This window comes from Nesoenas mayeri (assembly GCF_963082525.1).
Source record: "Nesoenas mayeri genome assembly, chromosome: 6".
Taxonomy (NCBI): domain Eukaryota; kingdom Metazoa; phylum Chordata; class Aves; order Columbiformes; family Columbidae; genus Nesoenas; species Nesoenas mayeri.
The window spans coordinates 1,981,323-1,999,687 of record NC_137545.1 but is presented as its reverse complement, the minus strand read 5'-3'; the positions used below and the strand labels follow the sequence as shown (position 1 = coordinate 1,999,687).

The 18,365-nt window shown below is 41.6% G+C and overlaps 1 protein-coding gene across 8 annotated transcripts in view; it reads left to right on the top strand.

Moving 5' to 3' along the window:
- The first annotated feature begins 1,292 nt into the window (after positions 1–1,292).
- The window catches only part of PIKFYVE (phosphoinositide kinase, FYVE-type zinc finger containing), a 64,426-nt gene continuing 47,353 nt past the window's right edge, over positions 1,293–18,365 (top strand). For 7 of the 8 annotated variants that reach the window (XR_013922259.1, XR_013922260.1, XR_013922261.1 and 4 more), the window contains exons 1-2: positions 14,535–14,619; positions 17,839–17,977. Coding sequence is in view for 2 of the 8 variants with exons in the window: in XM_080346395.1 (XP_080202521.1) it covers positions 17,885–17,977 (93 nt within the window). In the remaining 6 variants the exon portion in view is untranslated. Of the gene's footprint in view, positions 1,471–2,965; positions 3,146–9,170; positions 9,290–11,660; positions 11,833–12,561; positions 12,770–14,529; positions 14,620–17,838; positions 17,978–18,365 lie in introns of those variants that run through there. The other variant, XM_080346396.1, reaches the window with a different exon arrangement.

Sequence of the window (18,365 nt, the reverse complement as noted above, 5' to 3'; positions counted from 1 at the left end):
AGAAGTGGTCAAACCTTGTCACATGAGCACCGTGCAGTTTGCTGGCACGTGGATTTTCTCTGCACTGCATAAGTTTTTAGTGTGGCTTCTTAGAACTTGGAAGAAAATGTTCTAGTCAGCAAAATATGCCTGTAGATTGTAGGAAGCAGTTGTGGAAACTGGTATTTCATGAAGGAGCATGTATGAGCTGCTGAGCAGGAAGTAGACTCTTGTAAGGTTTTATCCTTGACATGTCAAGAATATGTCAAGGTCAGCTGTCACTCATAGATTCCTTCAGCTCCCAGTGTTCCTGCTCTGCCAAATGTTTCACTAAGTCTTGCTTAAACAAAGATGGAGGTAGTAAGCACCTTAGCCTTGCAGGCTAGGAGTGCAGGCTTAGTGGGGTGGAGTGGAAGAAATCAGGTGTGTATTGACATTAAAGAACATGGACCATGAGAAAGTATGATTCTTGGTCATATGAAGGCTTTGGTACGCAGCAAGTAGGTTTAACAAGTATGGCTTCCCCTAATAGAGACTGTGGTGTGGTTTTTGTTTGTGTTGGAGTCTTTTGTTTGTGTGTGTTGGTTCGTTGGTTGTGGGGTTTTGGTTTTTGTTTTTTTGGGGGTTTTGTTTTTTTCCTTAATGTAATTGCTCTCAAAAATGAGGAGGTTTGGAGGTGTTAGATATAACATCAAATTAAGCCGCAGCTTGGGTTGCTTGCCTGGTAACTTGCACAAGGTCCCATATTGTAGTGTGGAGGGGAAGGAAGCAGTGTGCCACCAAACTTAATCTTTCAGTCTTGCTTTTGTTTGCAGTTGGTTCTCTTTCTTGTTCTGAAGTTAACCTGGCCAAACAACGAGTATGTCTTGTGCTTCCTCAGGTGTTTCTGTCTTCAGTTTTCTTGTTAATGAGGGCTGCAGAAGTCGCAGCATTGACAACTCTTCTCTTGAGCTGAAGTTAAAACTTCTTTGTGGTGCACATGCAGGGTCCCCATTTGAAAACTTCAAGTTCCCATAAAACAGCAACCAGAGTGTGTTGTTGGACGGTGTAGTTGCTGTTTGCCTGCTTTCATTGCTCGGGATGTTTAATTCGGGGCTCTGAATTGCCTTCTGCAGAGATGCTGGTCTCTTGCTGGTGACTAGGCAGGGTACGTGGGCTCTGAACTCTGGCACTGTTGACCTGTGCTAATCGCAGATGTCTGGGGTAGGTGGGATGAATGCCCATCTGATGAGACACCTTCTCTTCAGTTGACTGAAGATGTTCTTTTTTACCTCCCTGTGTGTAATGCACATTGTCGAACTCTTTCCAGGGCACCTGAAATGGCCGCAGATGACAAACGGTCTCCAACGCTGGACTCCGCCAGTGATCTACCTCGTTCTCCTAGTAGTCCATCTCATCTCACCCACTTCAAACCTCTTACTCCTGACCAAGATGAGCCTCCTTTTAAATCAGCCTACAGCTCTTTTGTAAATCTCTTTCGTTTCAGCAAAGGTAAGTTCTTGGGGGACCATGTGTGTGGATGGTGCGTGCTGTCTGTTTTATTGATGCCCTCTGCTGCCACATGAACTTGTAAAACAACCTCTGGATATAAGAGCATAATGTCAAGTGGCTGGGCAGATGGATTGTGAGTCAGTTCTTTTGTGGGAGATACTGCGTCTTGCTTTTGGGTGACATAGTAGAGCTTTGCTGGGGGAGAAGATAGCCATCATCTTGCAGCTGGAAATCTGTGGCTGTCTGTAAAGGTCAGAGACAAGCCAGTTAGCAGATAGTATTGTATAGCTTCTTAGCTAGGCATCTGGATTTCTGTTTGCATGAAGTTTTGGGGGTTAAAAGCAGAAGTAACCCTCTGCCAGCTTATATGAGCAAAATGTGTGCCTGTCCTTCCAGTGCAAGTTCTTACTCTGGACTTCCTTCACTCCTCACCTTCCTGTGCCTCTTGTACCTTCATCTGGGTGGCAGCTGAGCTGCAATAAAGCTGTGTTTACAGAAAATCTGCCTTTAATTTGCATGGCTTAGGTGTTGCCCATCAAGAGATCTGAAATGTCATGCAAGTTTTGTATCTTAAAAACTACTACTTGATTTTGGCCTTTGTGCCATGTGTATCATGAAACACATTCTCAGTAGGCAGGCTCTTAAATAACTATATGAGTGTTTCTTTTTTGTTTCAAAGAAATATACTGCGAAGAATGGTGAATGAATGCACCTTGATTTTGTACAAAACTCTTTGCTGGAGATGGCAAATTGGTCAGCTGCTTTTGTTTAGTCTTTTCGTTATCCAGCTCTGCTAAGCAATGTTTGGGCTAGGGAAAAAGGATCTAGATAGCTTTTTGCACAAGTAAGCAGATCTGTTCAGACTCTCATGCGGAATTAAAAATAATTACTTGGTATGACTGCGATTAGTTTGCATAGTAGAATATGGCTTGTCATTATTCATTTATTGAAAGTAATGTAAAATGTGGTCAATATTGGCTTCACTTGTTTGTCTCTGACAAATGTATCTGGAGTCAGCAAAGTATTGTGTTGAAAGAATGGGAAAACAACCTTGAAACGGCACATGAAATGGACACGTTCCTGGAATCAGTGAGAACCTGTCTGTACTTGATCCTCTGATGGAAAAGAGTGGTTTATTAAAGGCTGTAGTAGCTTTAATGTGGCCTCAGCACTAGCTTCTAACATAACAGAAAAGCTCTTTTCAGGGCAGAAGCTGATAATGTAGCAAGATTAATTCACACTTGCCAGTTTGTTTTTTTTAGACACTTTTCACAGTAGGGATATTTCTGAAAAAGCCTGAGCCTTGCCAGACAAATTCTACATGTTTCCTTATTTTGCGTGGTATTTTTCAGACTAAAAGTTGTTGTATTTTGTTATGTATAATCATGACCCAAATGCTCTATTTATGAGAGTTTCTTACTATTAGTTTTGCATGCACTACTGGTTTTCTTTATCATGTCTGAACACTTGGCTTCTTGCTTTTTGTCAACTCCAGATGACGGCAGGCTTTCATCCCCGGCAGAGCGAGCAGAGGCAGGACAGAATGATCCGCAGGTGCTGAGTGGTGGCTGGTCCAGTCCTCAGCATCCGACCAGGGCTCAGTCTCTGAGGTCACCGATTCCTTACAAAAAACAACTGACTGGCGAGCTACAAAGAAGATCTTCTACAACCTTAGGTAATTTCAGCTCTTTGTGCTACAGAGGGATGTTGCACTAGCCAGTCTGGGAGGCTTTAGAGTGAGGCAGAAAGAGGTGAACAAAGGTCTGTTGACTGTCTAGCTTGATAGCAGAATTTGGTACCAAGCTCCACTGCTTCTGTTAGTGAGGTTGCACTTTAACCTCAGAAACATGTTTTCTCCACCCTTCCTAGTGTTCCAGCAAGACACATTTGTTGGGGCTCTGTTCTTTCAATTGCAAAACAGTCTGGAGCAAAAGAGGCTGCCAAAACAGATCCAATGTCTTAAAGTCATTTGAACCTTGATCCTGAAAATTTTTGCTTTGTCTTGAGAGACTTCAGTTTCTTAACAGCCATGTGCAAACTATAACTTTAGAGCTCAGTCTGAATGGGGTTGATGTTTGTGTCTTCAAGGGAGTTATAAATGCAAGTTTTTGTTTGTACATGTTTTGAGAAGCATTTAACAGGAACTTGTGTCTAAACCTTTTTTTATTCTTAACCTTGGAAGTATTGCCAGATTCAATACTGAATCTCTTTAGCTGGAATGGGAATTGAATGTGATTTCACAGGTGCAACTGTGTAATGGCTTTATGAAGATCTGGAAGAACTAGTAAGTAGATTGCAGGGGTCACTCCTGATCTGCCTGGTTACTGTTGGCTGTCTGTGACCGCCTTAAGCAAAATGCTAAGTTGGGTGAAAATCCTGTGCAAGATGGTATTTGCAAGAGTATGGTACCTAGTGCCAACAGATTGGATCTTAAATGTTGTTAATGTGTATGGGATATTTAGAAAGATGTCTAGTCTTGGTAACTAGGCAAAAGTCCAGTACAGATAACTAGTATTTTCATTTTTGTCATTTGCGTTCTGTCATAGCTGAACACATTCACCATCTTCCTCCTTGCCCCCTAGTACTGTTTGTGCTATTCAGTTGTACCTGTCACAACAAACCAATTAAAGTGTGGGTTTTTTGTTTTGCTTTTGTATTTTTTTTTCTTTAAGGCTTTCTCTCAAATGCCCCAAGTACAACAGTGTGCTCTTGCCTGATTTGCCAGTTTATTTTACTTCATCCTTAGTTACCTCTTTTAAATCACTTGGAAGTTATCTGGGGATTACACATTAGAAACCTTTAGGTGAGGTGGGTTGTTTGGTACTCAGAAGGCAGAAATAATCCTGCTCTTTGACTTCACTGGGAATAGGCAGCCGGGGAAATGAGACTTAATCTACAGTGTGGGGGAGGAACTGTTGCTATGTTATTCAAGGTCCTTTTCAGGACTTCCATTCATGTCTCTGGGTTTGGATGAAAGTACGCTTAGGAAAATGAGGGTGAATGAGCCTGGAAAGAAGTTAGACCAAGCAGGAGTTGCTGCTGGTTTTTGGAAGAAATTTCAGTGTACTGGATTGGTGGGGAGGTTTCATGGGAGATTTTCAAGTCATCTCACTGTATTTAAAGAGGGGAAAAGTACTTGCATCTTCCCTCTCCAAAAAACAGGCATTGTTTTTGTTCAAGCAAACTTTATAAGGCATGAAAATTAAATTTCTATTGTCTTAAAAGTTGCTGAATAATCAGGTCTTTGAGGATTTCTGAACATTGAGCAGAGGAGAATTTTACTTCTGCTATTGCAGCTGATGCTTGGCTGCACAAATAATCTTAGAAGTTATTCTCATATCTAAAGAACGAAAAGGATGAAAATAAGTTACGTGATTTACATAAACACGTGGATTGGTAGGTCAGTTCACCCACTCAGTTCAGTGACGTGTCTAATACAGTTGAGTCTTCTTGCAGCCTTGGATCTGCAGGACTGTAAATGTCTCTAGGCTTGGCCATTACTCAGATACTTCATAACATTGATAAATGTAGGCAGGAAAATGCTTTAAGTCCTTCACAAAGGTCTCTGTAGCCTGCTTGAGTTTAAATAACATGCCAACCTTAAGCAAACTGAAAGGAATAAATAAATAAAAGGCTGCTGGTGCTTCTAAATAGTGATGGAATGAAATTGTGCCTGAAGATGCTGACTCCTATAGCTTGTCCATCCATTAGCTTGCACTGTCTGCAGGGCAGATCTTCTCACTGCTCAGGGGCCTTGCTGGTTGACAACTGCAAGTGCAGAACAACATGGAGGGATGGTGGCTTTTGTAGGAAAGTCTCTACCGTCAAAGTATGTAGGATTTCAGTTGTGCGCATCCCTTCAGGACTGCTTACGTGAAAAATGTTATAATAGCACCTTGCTGGCTTTGTGAAAACAGGAGAAGGTGCTGGATGCCTGGCTGACATCAAAGATGCCAGCTGTATGGGACTGCATGTGCTGTACTGAACCAAAATAGTCTTGTACCGAGATAGTGTCACAGCTGGCAAATCCAGTTCAAGGAGAACTAGAAATGCTGGCCAATTGAAGAGGGAGCATTGGGAGTAAAAGCACTTCTAGCTTATTACCCTGTCATGCAGGATAATGCTGTTAATGCAAGACAATTGCAGCAGGCTGGCAGTAATAGGCAATGGCAAAGGAGCTTAGGAGAAGGAAGGAAAGGCCAACGATCATATGAGGGGGGAAAAAGGCCTGAGGAAAGTATGTGGCGGTTACTGGGAATCATAAAGGACACGTCTTATTATCAGAGAGCATCTTTTCTATTGAAAAAGGTTTTGGAAAATGAAAATGCATGTTGTAAAATGAAGTTAAGGAGAGCTTTTGTATTTCTCATGTCAGTACTTTGTGTAGCAGTGACTTGAGGAAGATGCAATGTTTGAACTGTGATAGTGAGCTTTAATTTGAAATGAAATGCTTTGGCAGTGAACACCTAGAGAGCAATTGATGTTGATTCGTATAAGCAAAATTCTAGTGTCCCTGGTAGGGGTATCTGTTTATTGTTGAAACTCTGTTGTACCTCTTTTGTAAGTTTATGGTCAACTCTCTTCCTGTAAACTGAAACTAGTAGTAACATTGCAAAAAAGTAGTTATTGTTGTGTTTTTGACTTGTTGTTCACTGTAAAATCTATGCTAAAATACATAGGGTCATGAAGGAAACCCTAGAAAAATATATTTCAATAATTCAGTAACCGAGGATGCAGATGAATCGCATGACTTACTGAGCAAATTTCTGTGACCTGAACTCAGAAGAGTGTACTGAGTAGGTAATTGTAGCTGGAATGGTAATGCAGGTTCTTTCCCAGTGATCACAGTTCAAATGGGGAGAGCAGGAAAAAGAGGAAAAAAACATATATTAATAGTATTGCAGAGGATGTATAGATTTTGCCGAGCATCAGCAGCCATGAGTATATATAGGAAGGAGGAGGGTTGATGTGTTACACTGGAGGGCTGAGATGCAGCTGGCTTTCGTTTGTTAAATGCAAAATGGTATCAAGTGAAAAGTGACTGTCTTGTGTGAGTTTTGGCTAGGGATGAAGACTAAATGGATGAAGATATTGTAGAGCTGTGAACTGAGAAAGCTGAAGGACTATTTATCAAAACCACGAGGAAGCTTGTCCAGAGTGGTGGTGGATTCCCCATCCCTGGAGACATCCCAGGCCAGGCTGGACGGGGCTCTGAGCAACCTGAGCTGCTGAAGATGTCCCTGCTTGTGGCAGGGGGGGCACTGAGGGAGCTGGGAAGGTCCTTCCCACCTGAACTAGTCTGTGATTCTATGTTTCCTACGGTTGTTTTTGCGCTGGCTGGACAATGACAAGCAAAAATTTGTGGAGCTGATCTGGTTTTCATAACAGATTAAATAACACTTAAATCAAGTTTAATTTTATTTTAAAAACCTAATTTCTTATGTGTAATTTTAATTGTGGCTGATGGGGTGTGTGAGGTTTTGTGTGTGTGTGTTTGTGGTTTTTCCTTTTGTCTTGTTTTTCCTCCAGTAACATATACTGAATTTGCTGCTTCAGAAGCACTTAAAAAGGTTACCACTACTTAGAAGTGTGTGTTGTCGTCAACCCTCTTGGGATCAGATCAAAAGAAAAATTAAACCTCTTCAGAAGGGCAGCTGATGGCAGTTGGGATGATGATGTCAGCAAAGCAAGAAAAGTACTCTGAGAGTTTCCATGTTTGTGGAAGGGAACATGAATTTTGCAGATTTAGTGGTGAAATAAGGAAATACAGTGCTGAAAAACATATACATTTGTTAATTGTGCATGCATTACCTGAGAAAATGGCTGTGGCATTTATAGTGTTGGAGTGTGGATCAGGAGTAAGAGTTAACCTAAGATTGCTACATGGGAATTGTTTTATAAAGATAGTATGTTAGACACAGTGTGTCCTGGACTGCAGGAATAACCTCTTGCATTCTTGCTATACAGTGTGTTTCCCCCAGAAAGGGAGAAACCACATGATTGAGAAGAAAAAGAGCCAACTGAATTTTAATCTGAGAATCAGTCAGCTGCTCTAATATAAACAGGCAAGCCCTGTGCTCCAGCTGCTGATGGTGTGCTTTTTCTAATGGAGGTGACATCCTTCTGACATTGTTTTGTGTAACACAGAAAAGGGCATTTAACTAACAAAGAGAACCAGTGTGTAGTTACTGGGGTGTTTCCTCAGTGCTGTGTCTGTTCATACTTTTGGAATCACTTGCCTGATGAGATTTATAGCTAATTAGGAATGAAAGGGCTATAGTAATTTTCGGAATTGGAAGCAACATTCCTGGAAAGAAGATACTCTTGAATTAAAAAGTTACAGCAGGGAAGTCCAGGAAGTAAATGCAGTGTAGATCTTGTGACAGAAGTGACGAGGAGCCGAAGGCTTCTATGGTATTATCAATGTTTTCTTGAAATATTAAAGTTCCTTTAATCACCCTAAATACTCAATTTGTTGTTGTCCAAAAGCATATTTATTTGATTTTTTTTTCTTTTTTTTAAACCAAATTCCAAGTGGCTAGCCACAGAACTGGGGTTAAGCACCCTAGAATCTCTTTAAAATAATCTCTTGTTATGGATTCTTTGCTGTACATGGGTCATTAAGCAGCTATGCATGGGCTGATTAACTAAAAGTATCTATTAAGAACATGAAGAGGAGGCGCGGAATCCCCCAGTTTTAATCACATATACTGTAAGGGTTTTGATCTGCACACAAAGGAGCGGCCTCGTCGTTACTGCATGGAAACAGTTAACAGGGCTGTGCTGGTGCTGCCAGTCCCGCTGACATCAGTGGGAGCTGAAGCAGTAAACAGAACAGCCATGACTGTTCGTCCTGTGCTGGGGGATCGCAATAAAATGCTGGTCAGATGGAGAGCAGCGAAGCTGGTAAGGAACTTTAAACTGTAGAAAAGTGACTCTGAAGATGTTTAAATGTTCGGGTGGATACAGTGCTGCGTTTGCAGATCCTTCTGGAGAGAAGGATCCTGTTTATACCTTGTACAACAATGCTTCGAAGTAATTAGTATTTTATAGGAATGAAATTAGCTGCAGTATCTTTTTATTCAGGAGTCTCTTGGCTATAGTTAATCAAGAATGACTGTACAAGTTCTTAACAACTTGACTTTTTTTCTTAGAAAATAACAAAACAAAATAAAAAACCTCAAAAACATGAACTGCTGGATGCATTTTATTCTGAGTTACTGTTTTTAATAGAAACTGAGCAATTGAGATTTGCTGTAGTCATCTATAAATAATTTCAGGTTAAGGTATTGACTTATTCCAATACTAGGGTGAGTGTGAATATTTTTGCAATTATTTTCAAGTATTAATATCCTAGAGGACATTCTGAAATGAGACTTCAGAGCTTTCTAGAAGGCTATTACAAGGTTCAGATAATAGGCTGAAAATCGCTTCTTTAAAAGATGTTTTCATTCTCAGAGAACTTTAATCGGTTCTTGCAAACACAGAGGATGGTATTTAAAATGTCAGTCAGAGCAAGTGATCTGGCATCAGAAACTCCTGCTGGGGGAGGAGAGTGGAAGGGCAAGAAATTATACACGCTGTAACTTCGTGAAGTGCAAACATATTTGAACATTTCTCCCTCTGATGGGGTTTTGTGTTGTGATGTGAATGTTGATGTATCGTGGAAGAAATGAATATTACTCTCCCTTCCCTTCCAGACAATCGAAGGAAAGTAGAACCACCTCTTGGAGGTCATGATCCTCGAACAGCAGTTCAGTTGAGAAGCCTCAGCACCGTTTTAAAGCGCCTCAAAGAAATCATGGAGGGGAAGAGTCAGGTACTACTTCTGAGGGATTTGTAGGCTAAACTGTCTAAAACCTGAACTGTTACTGGTTTTCTCGGAGCTTCATTTTTACATGCATCGTGGGGATATTTTCAGATGCTTGAAGGATGAGTGAATAAACTCAAAACTCACTGTGTGAATGCAGGGGAAGCAATTCAAGTGGATGCTGACTTTTGACTTGTCAAACATCTGTCATATTGTGGGAGTGAAACATTGCAGTTGTTTAGCATCTTGACCTTGAACCAGATGTGCTCATTGTAGACTCCTTCCTACTTCTGTATTACCTGATTTTTATTGGTTTTTTCCCCTTCAAGGCTAAGCGTGAGTAGGTGAAACACATTGGCTGTCACAAATAGTAGTGAGAATTCTGAAGATGAATTAAATTTGCTACTTAGTGTGGTAATGATCAGTCAGCAATATTTGCTTGAAAGGCTTGTCCTGTTAATCAGTTTTAATTTGTCTGGATAAGGGTTTGGTGGTTGCTACTGACTTGCTGATTTCAGCTCCCTCTGCTGTGTTGGACCATGCCTTTAAGGGCAGGAGCTAGCTGAGAAAAGAAGCCGCAACTATTTATAAGTGACGCTATAAATAGCTGTGTCTGGAAGCAAGACACGGACAAGCAAAAGTGTGTTTAATTAAACTCAATGAAGAGGAAAAAGGCTTTTGGCTTGGTAGCTTTTACAGGTAGACTTTGAGTAAACTCAGCTTTCAGTGCTATTCTGCTTGTAAGAGTAACTTTGCTTTGGTAAAAAGGATGATATTTTTGAGGGTAAACCAAAAGCCTTTCATTGCAGTAAGCAGGGAATTGAATGTGGCCCCTACTAATATTTCAGTTTGTGGCAGCTTCTGAAGGCCCTAGAGATTTTCAGCAGTCTTCTGAGGCAATTGGAGAAGTGCTCACACACAAAGAATGCAGCAGTAAATGAATGTGTCTAGATCTTTCTCTGAAAGCAGTGTGTTGTCAGCATGCTGACTTGAGGAACAGCCATTCTCTTGGTGGCAGAACCAGAGGCTTGGCTTGGCTTGGCTTGGCTTATCCTTCAGAGCCACAGCAAGAGCTGAAAATCGTCATCCCCTGCAGCTTTGCAGCAGTTCCTTGGCAAAGCTCCTCACTGCATCTTTCCAAGCTTAGTGTTCATTTAAAAATTTCTAGGCTCTCTTGAACACTAGACTGCCTCAAGCAGTCTTTGACCTCTTTCTGTATGAGTTTTCTTACAGGAGGACAGCATGAGATTGTTGTCTTTTTGATCATAGCTGTTTTGGTGTAAAAATTGGGCTAGCAGCTATGTCAAACTTCACTTTGTAGACATCCAAAAATAAACTCCAATTCAAGGTATGCATTTTTGGTTATGTGAAAAGCAGAGTATGGTTAACCTTTCTTCTCCGTGGTTACTCTCTTCTCAGGTTGTTTTGAGAAAATTCTTGCAGCGCTTTCTTTTCCTAAGAAAAATGCAGAGTATTCAGTCCCTCTGAAAAGGCGTAATGAACACTGCACACTGGCAAAGAGTGTTTCACGGTCAGAGCTGTCTTGTGACCACTAGCAGTTGTCTCCATCTGTGGTAATTGTAGCTGGTGTGCTCAGAATCGTAATTGAGAGATTTGTCTTGCTCTGTTCATAGCTGCAACACCAAAAGGAACTTTTAACTACTTGTTTTCAAGTCTTAAAAACAGACAAAAATTCCTGTGGCTGCACCCATGCTGTAAACCAGTAAATGTTATTATCTGCTGAATGTATATTCCACAGTTGTCTTCACATAGCAGTTAACCTAGAGTTTTGAAACATCATCAATCTGGGACAGACTCTTACAACTGCTTACTGAGGTTTTGAAGAATTTGATCATATAAGAAAACTTTTTACATGTACCTATAATCCTTTCAAAGTACATCCCAGTGTTAGCTGTTGAAATGATCTTCCTGCACTGATAAATCCTGATAACTTGATTTACCCCTGGATAACAGCTTCAACTAATGTGTGGTGTGTGTTTTTAAAAAACTGTGCTAGTTGAGGGCCTGTCATTTGCTCAGGGCAAGTGAAAGGGAAGAGTGAACAGTACTTCATATGTTTGTTTCTTCTTGACCTTTATCTACAGCTCATGGTAGTTTTATCTGTTTTGCTTCCACCTTGTATGCAGAATCCAAAGGCTTACTACGTTTATTCTCACAGCTAAAAATTCACTCAGCCTTCTGGCTCCTTATAAAACCATATGAAAAATCCTTTCTGTGCATGTATGTGCTTATACACAAGAGTGCGCGCACACACACACACACCCCTATATGTGCACGACCTACCAAGCAATCATGAGTCTAAAGGTGATTTTTCATTTACAAAATAAAGGTGGTTTTTCTCTGCTGCCTTCCCTTTTAGGACAGTGACTTGAAGCAGTACTGGATGCCTGACAGCCAGTGCAAAGAGTGCTACGACTGCAGTGAGAAATTCACCACTTTCCGGCGGAGGCACCACTGTCGACTTTGTGGGCAGATCTTCTGTAGTCGATGCTGCAATCAGGAAATCCCTGGAAAATTCATGGGCTACACAGGTAGGGTTTATCTGTTGAGATGCAGAACATTCTCTGTATGCTCAGCTGTGGTTGCACTACTGCATTTTAGGTTATGGCATCTGCTAGAGAATGCTGAACAGGTCTCCAGTGGGCTTAGAAATAAGCAAAAAAGAATCACAGGACTTAATTCTGTCAATTTCTTTGTGCACAATGATAGATTATGCCATGCCGCTTATTTTCACCAACACTATGTCCATGATGACAAAACAAACATGGCCACTACTTAACAAGGATATTCACTGCTAAGTGTGTGATCAAGTGAAAGCTGCTCTTAGTGATGGTAATTTTAAAATGTAATGAGCTGGATGTTCTAATTGAGGGTGAGAGAAGTTCTTTCGAATACCAGTTACCAAACTCTAGACATCTCCTGATGGAGGTGATGATTTCCAGACATCAACTGGTACGTCATACCTGACTGGCTACTGTTGTACCATGATTTCAGTGTGCACATGTACTCTATCTCTCTCCCCGCCCTCACAACCTGACTCTCTTTCTGATCATGTGCTATGTATCATTAGACTTGGAGAAATCCCCAGAGTGTGTCATTATGTGGGGTTTTGCTCTTTAAGGGAATATGAGAATTAAACGTGTAAAGAGGTTTTGAAACAGGAAATCCTTCTTTTCCCACTGCGACACACCTCTGATCCTGCAGGAACAGAGCGCTATTTGTTCCTGTTCACTTACACTTTCTGGTTCCCCTTTCCATAGGGGATCTCCGAGCCTGCACTTACTGCCGCAAAATAGCCTTAAGCTACGCGCACTCCACAGACAGTAACTCCATTGGAGAAGACTTAAATGCTCTGTCGGATTCTGCATGTTCTGTGTCAGTGCTGGACCCTGGGGAGCCACGCACACCGGTTGGGAGCCGGAAAGCCAGCCGCAACATCTTTCTGGAGGAGGATCTAACCTGGCAAAGGTAAACTGAATGGCTTCATGCTGAGCTCTGGGATCTTAACTGTGTTTTCAAGCTGGTGCTTTCCATCTAGGAAACTTAGAAGTGTGTCTTCTGTAAAAAGAATCTAGTCCTGTGCTTGCTTATAAAGTTCTTCAAGTTGAAACGTGGAAACTGTTCTAGTGGAGTTTTGTATTATTTGCAGTTTTTCCTTCAATCTGTTGAATCAGTGATTCTATACCAGTGACAGAGCAGGCTTTTAGCTCCAAAGTTTAAAAAGACAGAACCAAAAGACGTTCCTTCTAACCACCAGTGTGTTGAGACAAGTCATGTAACGCTGATGCTTTACCTGTCAGGTTTTGGATTGGGCAAGAGAATATAAGAGGTGCTGTTTATGTAAATAAGAGAGAAATGGTGGAAGTAACCACCTGTTTCAGCTGAAATGGGATTGAAAGGAGAGCTATAAAGGTTCTCTGATCTCTTTTCAAAGTATATTTCTTTTTCTTACTCTCGAATGAAGGGATCTTTGTTTTTGGAAGATGAATAAAACAACACTGTACTACTTCTCAAGTCGTATGCAAGTTAATTTCTGAGGACCTCAATTTAATTTAAGGTATGGGGAGGAAGAAATAATCAGATGTGTGTGTGTGTTTGTGCTCATTTCCCTAAAACAGAAGAACAGGCAGGTGTGAAACTGCTGAGGAGGTCTTGAGTCGGAGCCTGTCTTTAACGAGGGGTGGTGTTAGTTGTGTGTCTCTCCCAGCAGATCCCTTCTAGTGGTTCTGACAGGATTAAAAGAAACAACTCAAAACCGTCTATCTTCAGAAAATGCCCTGACTCTTGCTTTGCATGTTGCCTTTCAGAGCATGGTACTCCTATGTAGAAGCAATTAAATAATCAGCTTTAGGCCTAAATAAATGAAAGTACTTCTGGTTTAACGTCATGGTCAGCTAAAGCAGTAATGTTGCAACGCTTGGGATATATATTACAAAATTTTGAACTAGGGAATAAGTATGTGTGCTCAGAATGCTTCTCTTCAGGCCTATGAAATAATAGAAGGTATCATTAGTTCTGTCTTCTAATGTGTTATTAGTATCTTTATTATGGAAAGTCAACAGCTTGGAGACATAACATGTGAAGAAAGGATTTGTATCTTTATTTTGGGCAGCTTGTAGCACTTGAGAAAAGTACTGCCCATTCTTGGAAGTCTGATAACTCTGTCTATACTGGAACTCTTACGTCTTGTTGGGAGTCACTGAGTAAACGTGGGCTGCTTTTGTTTGTGAGAGGGAGAAAGACTGAGATTAGGTAGTTTATGGTTGCTTTAAGAGAATTAATATTTTCTTCAGTGATTGCTGCTCTTAAAATGTAAAACTTTGCAGTGGGCTACATTGCGCTTTTTTTTTTTAACACTTGGATTGCAAAGATGATGCGTTGGGGAGATGGGGACAATGCCTCTGCCTCCAAAGCGTGGAATAACAGCCTGTAAAGGAGAATGTGTAAGAAAGGCATAAAGGGAGGATAGGAAGGCAGGATAATAGGAGAAGTGGCAAGAGGCTGTATTGTCCAGCACTTGGGTCTGAAGGGAGAAGGCTTGAGCCCTGTCCTCCAGATATCACTGGCCTATAGGTGGGGAAAGATTTCCCTGTTTCATCATTGATTCAACAATCGTGGGTGTGATGAGATGTAACATTATAATTAACTGTATTTTAATTCTAGCTGTTCTGACGCTGCTGCATGCGCAGACCTCTCAGACATCTGTAACGTGCTACTTTTCCTTGCAGTTTGATTCACCCAGACTCCTCAACTACCACGTTGTCTGCACGCCTTGGGTCTGTCCAGGAGGATGCAGGGAAGTCACCAGCTAGGAACAGGTAAACTGATAATATCTAAGTATTTTCTGTTCTGGATAAACTCCTAGCACATTCTTCACTGTAAAGCCTGTATTTTGGTGTTTATTTTTACTGAGCATTCTGTTTCATGTCTGAAATGGAACACCCCATTACCCATATGTAATGGTAAGGAGAGACCATCCACGTACATATTCTTATTAATAAATGTACTGCTTTGAGGAACCTGCTGAGTCAGTCAAACAGTGGTGGTGGTAAAGAGAACAGAAAGGGAAAGAAGTGGCTAAGAAAGGTAGAGTTCTGAGGAAGGTGAAAAGGGAGTAACAGAGCCATGGTAATAAGAGGCAAAGACTGGGGTCATTGAGGAGCAGGAGTGTAGTTTTTGCTTGTTTTGTGGAGTCTTTCCCACCTCCCCCCTCTATCTGTTCCCTCTGCTCTTCCATTAAGTATAATCTTGTTTAAGTTACCAGGCTTCCTTAGGCTAAAATCCCATCATAGGTCTTTATGCAAGAGTGTTAAAATGAACTTGGAAAATGTTTCTGAGAGCTTTAGTATAAAATGTGAATGCTTGAGCTTAATCCCACTCAGTAGGCTGGTATTAGAAGAATAAGTAATTTCTACTTCACAGTGTTCCTGCTATGGTTGTGGTTACAAATCTGCAGTTAAATTGGGGAAATAAAGGTGAGGCAAGGATCTGAGGAACAGAGCAAAGATAATCCAAATTTCAGTGTTGGAGTCAGGAGATATTCAGAAAATTCTTTGCGTTGGTGTTACAGGAATGCAGAATGTTTAGCAGTTTGGGGGCATTTGGCAGGACCAGTGGAGATGGGGGAACTCAGCTCAGAAGGATGCTGGGTGTGGCCTTCAGGAAACAGCCTCACCTGTGTGATGGGGTGGTTAGGAGGAGATGCACACGGACTGTACAGCTGAGAACCAAAGATCTCGCCTAGGAGGAGTAAAATACTGGGGAATAAACTAGTACCAAAAATCAATTCTGGGCAAACGTGGCAAGGAGTCCAGTTAAAAGTTCAGTGCTAAATAACTGCAATGACGTCAAGAAATATCTGAAACCTTGAGGATGCTCTTTTGCTTCCTGTTTGACTTCATATTGTCTATTTTAAAAGGCCTTTTCTGTTTGCTTACACGTGCAATAGTCGGAGGGTTCTAAGCTGGACCTGGCAGGCCCAAGCTGCTCATTCAGGTTAAAATTTAACTCTCTGGCTGTTCCTAGCCTAATCATCGTACTTACCTGCCTAGACTCACGTTCGAGAAGTAAGGATAAGATATAACCTATCTGTGTCAAAATTCTGAACCTGTGGAAACCAAGCTATTGGCTTTGAGCTAAGCAATGCTGGTGTTTAGGTCTTCTCAAAGCAGCTGGAGCTTTGAAACAAGCTTGACCATGCCTCTTTCTAAATGAGATGAAGCAAAAAAGGTACAGGTTGAGTGCATTTTAGTGTAGGTAGCAGAAGTTACTTAGTATTTGTTTTCCCTGTAGGTGGGGCATATGTGTTGTTTTTTCCTCAGACTGGTTATTTATGGGGAAAAAAATGGCACGACAGTCCAGTATTGCAAGCAGAGGGATTTGAACTTCTCCATTGCAGGTCCCCCTAAAGGACAGGGATTTTCATTGCAAAATCTCCCCCTCTGGTTTTAGAAAAGATAAATGAAGTCCCAGGTGTAACTGGTGCTGATAAAGACACAGATATGAAATCTGACTGTTCTAACTCTTACTGCCCTTTTACGCAAATTAAAACCACCTACTGCTTACAGATAGGTGGCTCTGTTAAAGCAGCTGTTGTGCAACAACTGGAAGGAGTGTTTAATGATGGGCTTGCATGTCAGCCTTATCTTCCATATGAGAATGATTTCTGTAAGCTGCATAACTCTGCTTGTTCTAACTTTGTTTAACTTGAGAACATCTGAACAGCGAAAGACTAGCAGAGCTTTAGCTTGCATTGAGTGCCTGACTATGGCAGAAAGTTTTTGCTTATCACCCCTGTGGATGTAGTGCCAGTGTAGTTTCCTTTGTTTCTGCATAAATCACTAGAAAGGACCTAACTAAAACCCTTTGCCAGCCCGTTCTTCCTCCTGAAGATACAGAGGAGGAATCAGCATTGATTTTTGAGACTATTGTATCTTCAGTGCCCACTTCCTTGCAGTACAAAAGCTGAAATAGAGTAGCGTTGCTATTTCATGTCTGGGCTCCACCACATCATCCACTGAGAATTCTTGGGAACAATTAGTGTCTGTTAGCCAGTTAGCAAGCTCTGTGATGTTATCTGAGTTTCCTTCCAAAGACTAGAGGCTGGCAACAGTTTCCATTACTGAGACTGCTGCAAGCCTCTTGAGTCAGTTCAGCATTGGCATTTTGAGCCTCCCCGTTGCTGTGTGCAGAAGCATTTTCCATCCTCATTCCTTGGAGCACTGTTAACACAAATAGCTTACACTATGTGCTTTTTGCTGCTGAAGTGAGAAGTTGCACTCTGGTTATTCAGAGGCTTTGTCTAGTTGTGGGATATTGGAGCAGAGAGTATCTGGAAACTTGTGTTTGCATTTGTCGCTTTGCAATGATTATTGCAAAACGGTGTGTTTGTGCTGCAGTACATAACCAGGATTTCCTAACAGCTGGGCTGAGATCAGGCAGATGCTCCATATCGCAGTACAAGGAAGATAGTCAGCTGGAGTGACCCCCAACTTCAGCAGACAGTGTAGCCACCCTTGGGAACAGGGGCTCAAAATTCCGGACTCTGCAGGCAGTCAGCTGTGTATTCCAGAGACCTGAGGAGAGGGAGTTTTAAATGGTTCAAGGAGATGGGGAAATGTCAGTGTCCTGTTACAGGGATCCTGGTGCTGGCCACCCTTGCTGTCATCTGTTTTACCTCAAAACTATGGGAGCTTCTAATTACCCAGCATTCAATCCCTTCCCCACTCTATACAAATGCAGACAAATTTATTTCTATGCCTAAACTTAGTTCTAACTGCTTCCTACAAAGAGTTTCACAAAAGTCTGTGTTTAAATGAAATGTTCCAAAGCAATACACTTGCTTCCTAGGGATCCTTTCTTCTGCTTTGACAGGGGAGGAAGCATTAAGTCTGTATGGAAGAGAATGAACAACGTCACAGGTTTAAGTTCATTTTTAGCATGCTACAAGGTCGATGCCTACTCTGGGGAGGTGTTCATATGATCATATGTTTATATAATGAACGCTTATCCTTCAATTCTTCTCTCTTCTACTACAGGTCAGCCAGCATCACTAACCTGTCACTGGACCGCTCAGGTTCACCAATGGTTCCTGCCTATGAGACGTCCGTCAGCCCCCAGGCCAGTCGCACACATATGAAGGCAGAGACCAATGAGGATGAGCGCAAAATCCTTCTGGTACCTTTCAGACTTGTGTTTGTCCCGTTCTGTGAAGGCAGTGAAGTTTACCTTTCTTGAGTCATGCAGCAGGAGCCTTTGGATATTAGGGAAAAATTCTTCACAGAAAGGGTTGCCAGGCATTGGAACAGGCTGCTGAGGGAAGTGGTGGGGTCATCATGCCTGGAGGAGTTTAAAAGGTGTTTAGACAAGGTTCTTAGAGACATGGTTTAGTGCTAGAGTTAGGTCAGGTTATAGTTGGACTTGATGACCCTGAGAGTCTCTTCCAACTGAAATGATTCTGTGATTTAAAAGCTCTTGTCTGAGTGCTCGTACCTGGGCCCCTCCTCCTGGTGCTGTAGGGATGGAGTATATTGATGCTGCTTTGGACAATTCCGTCTTCCTGAAG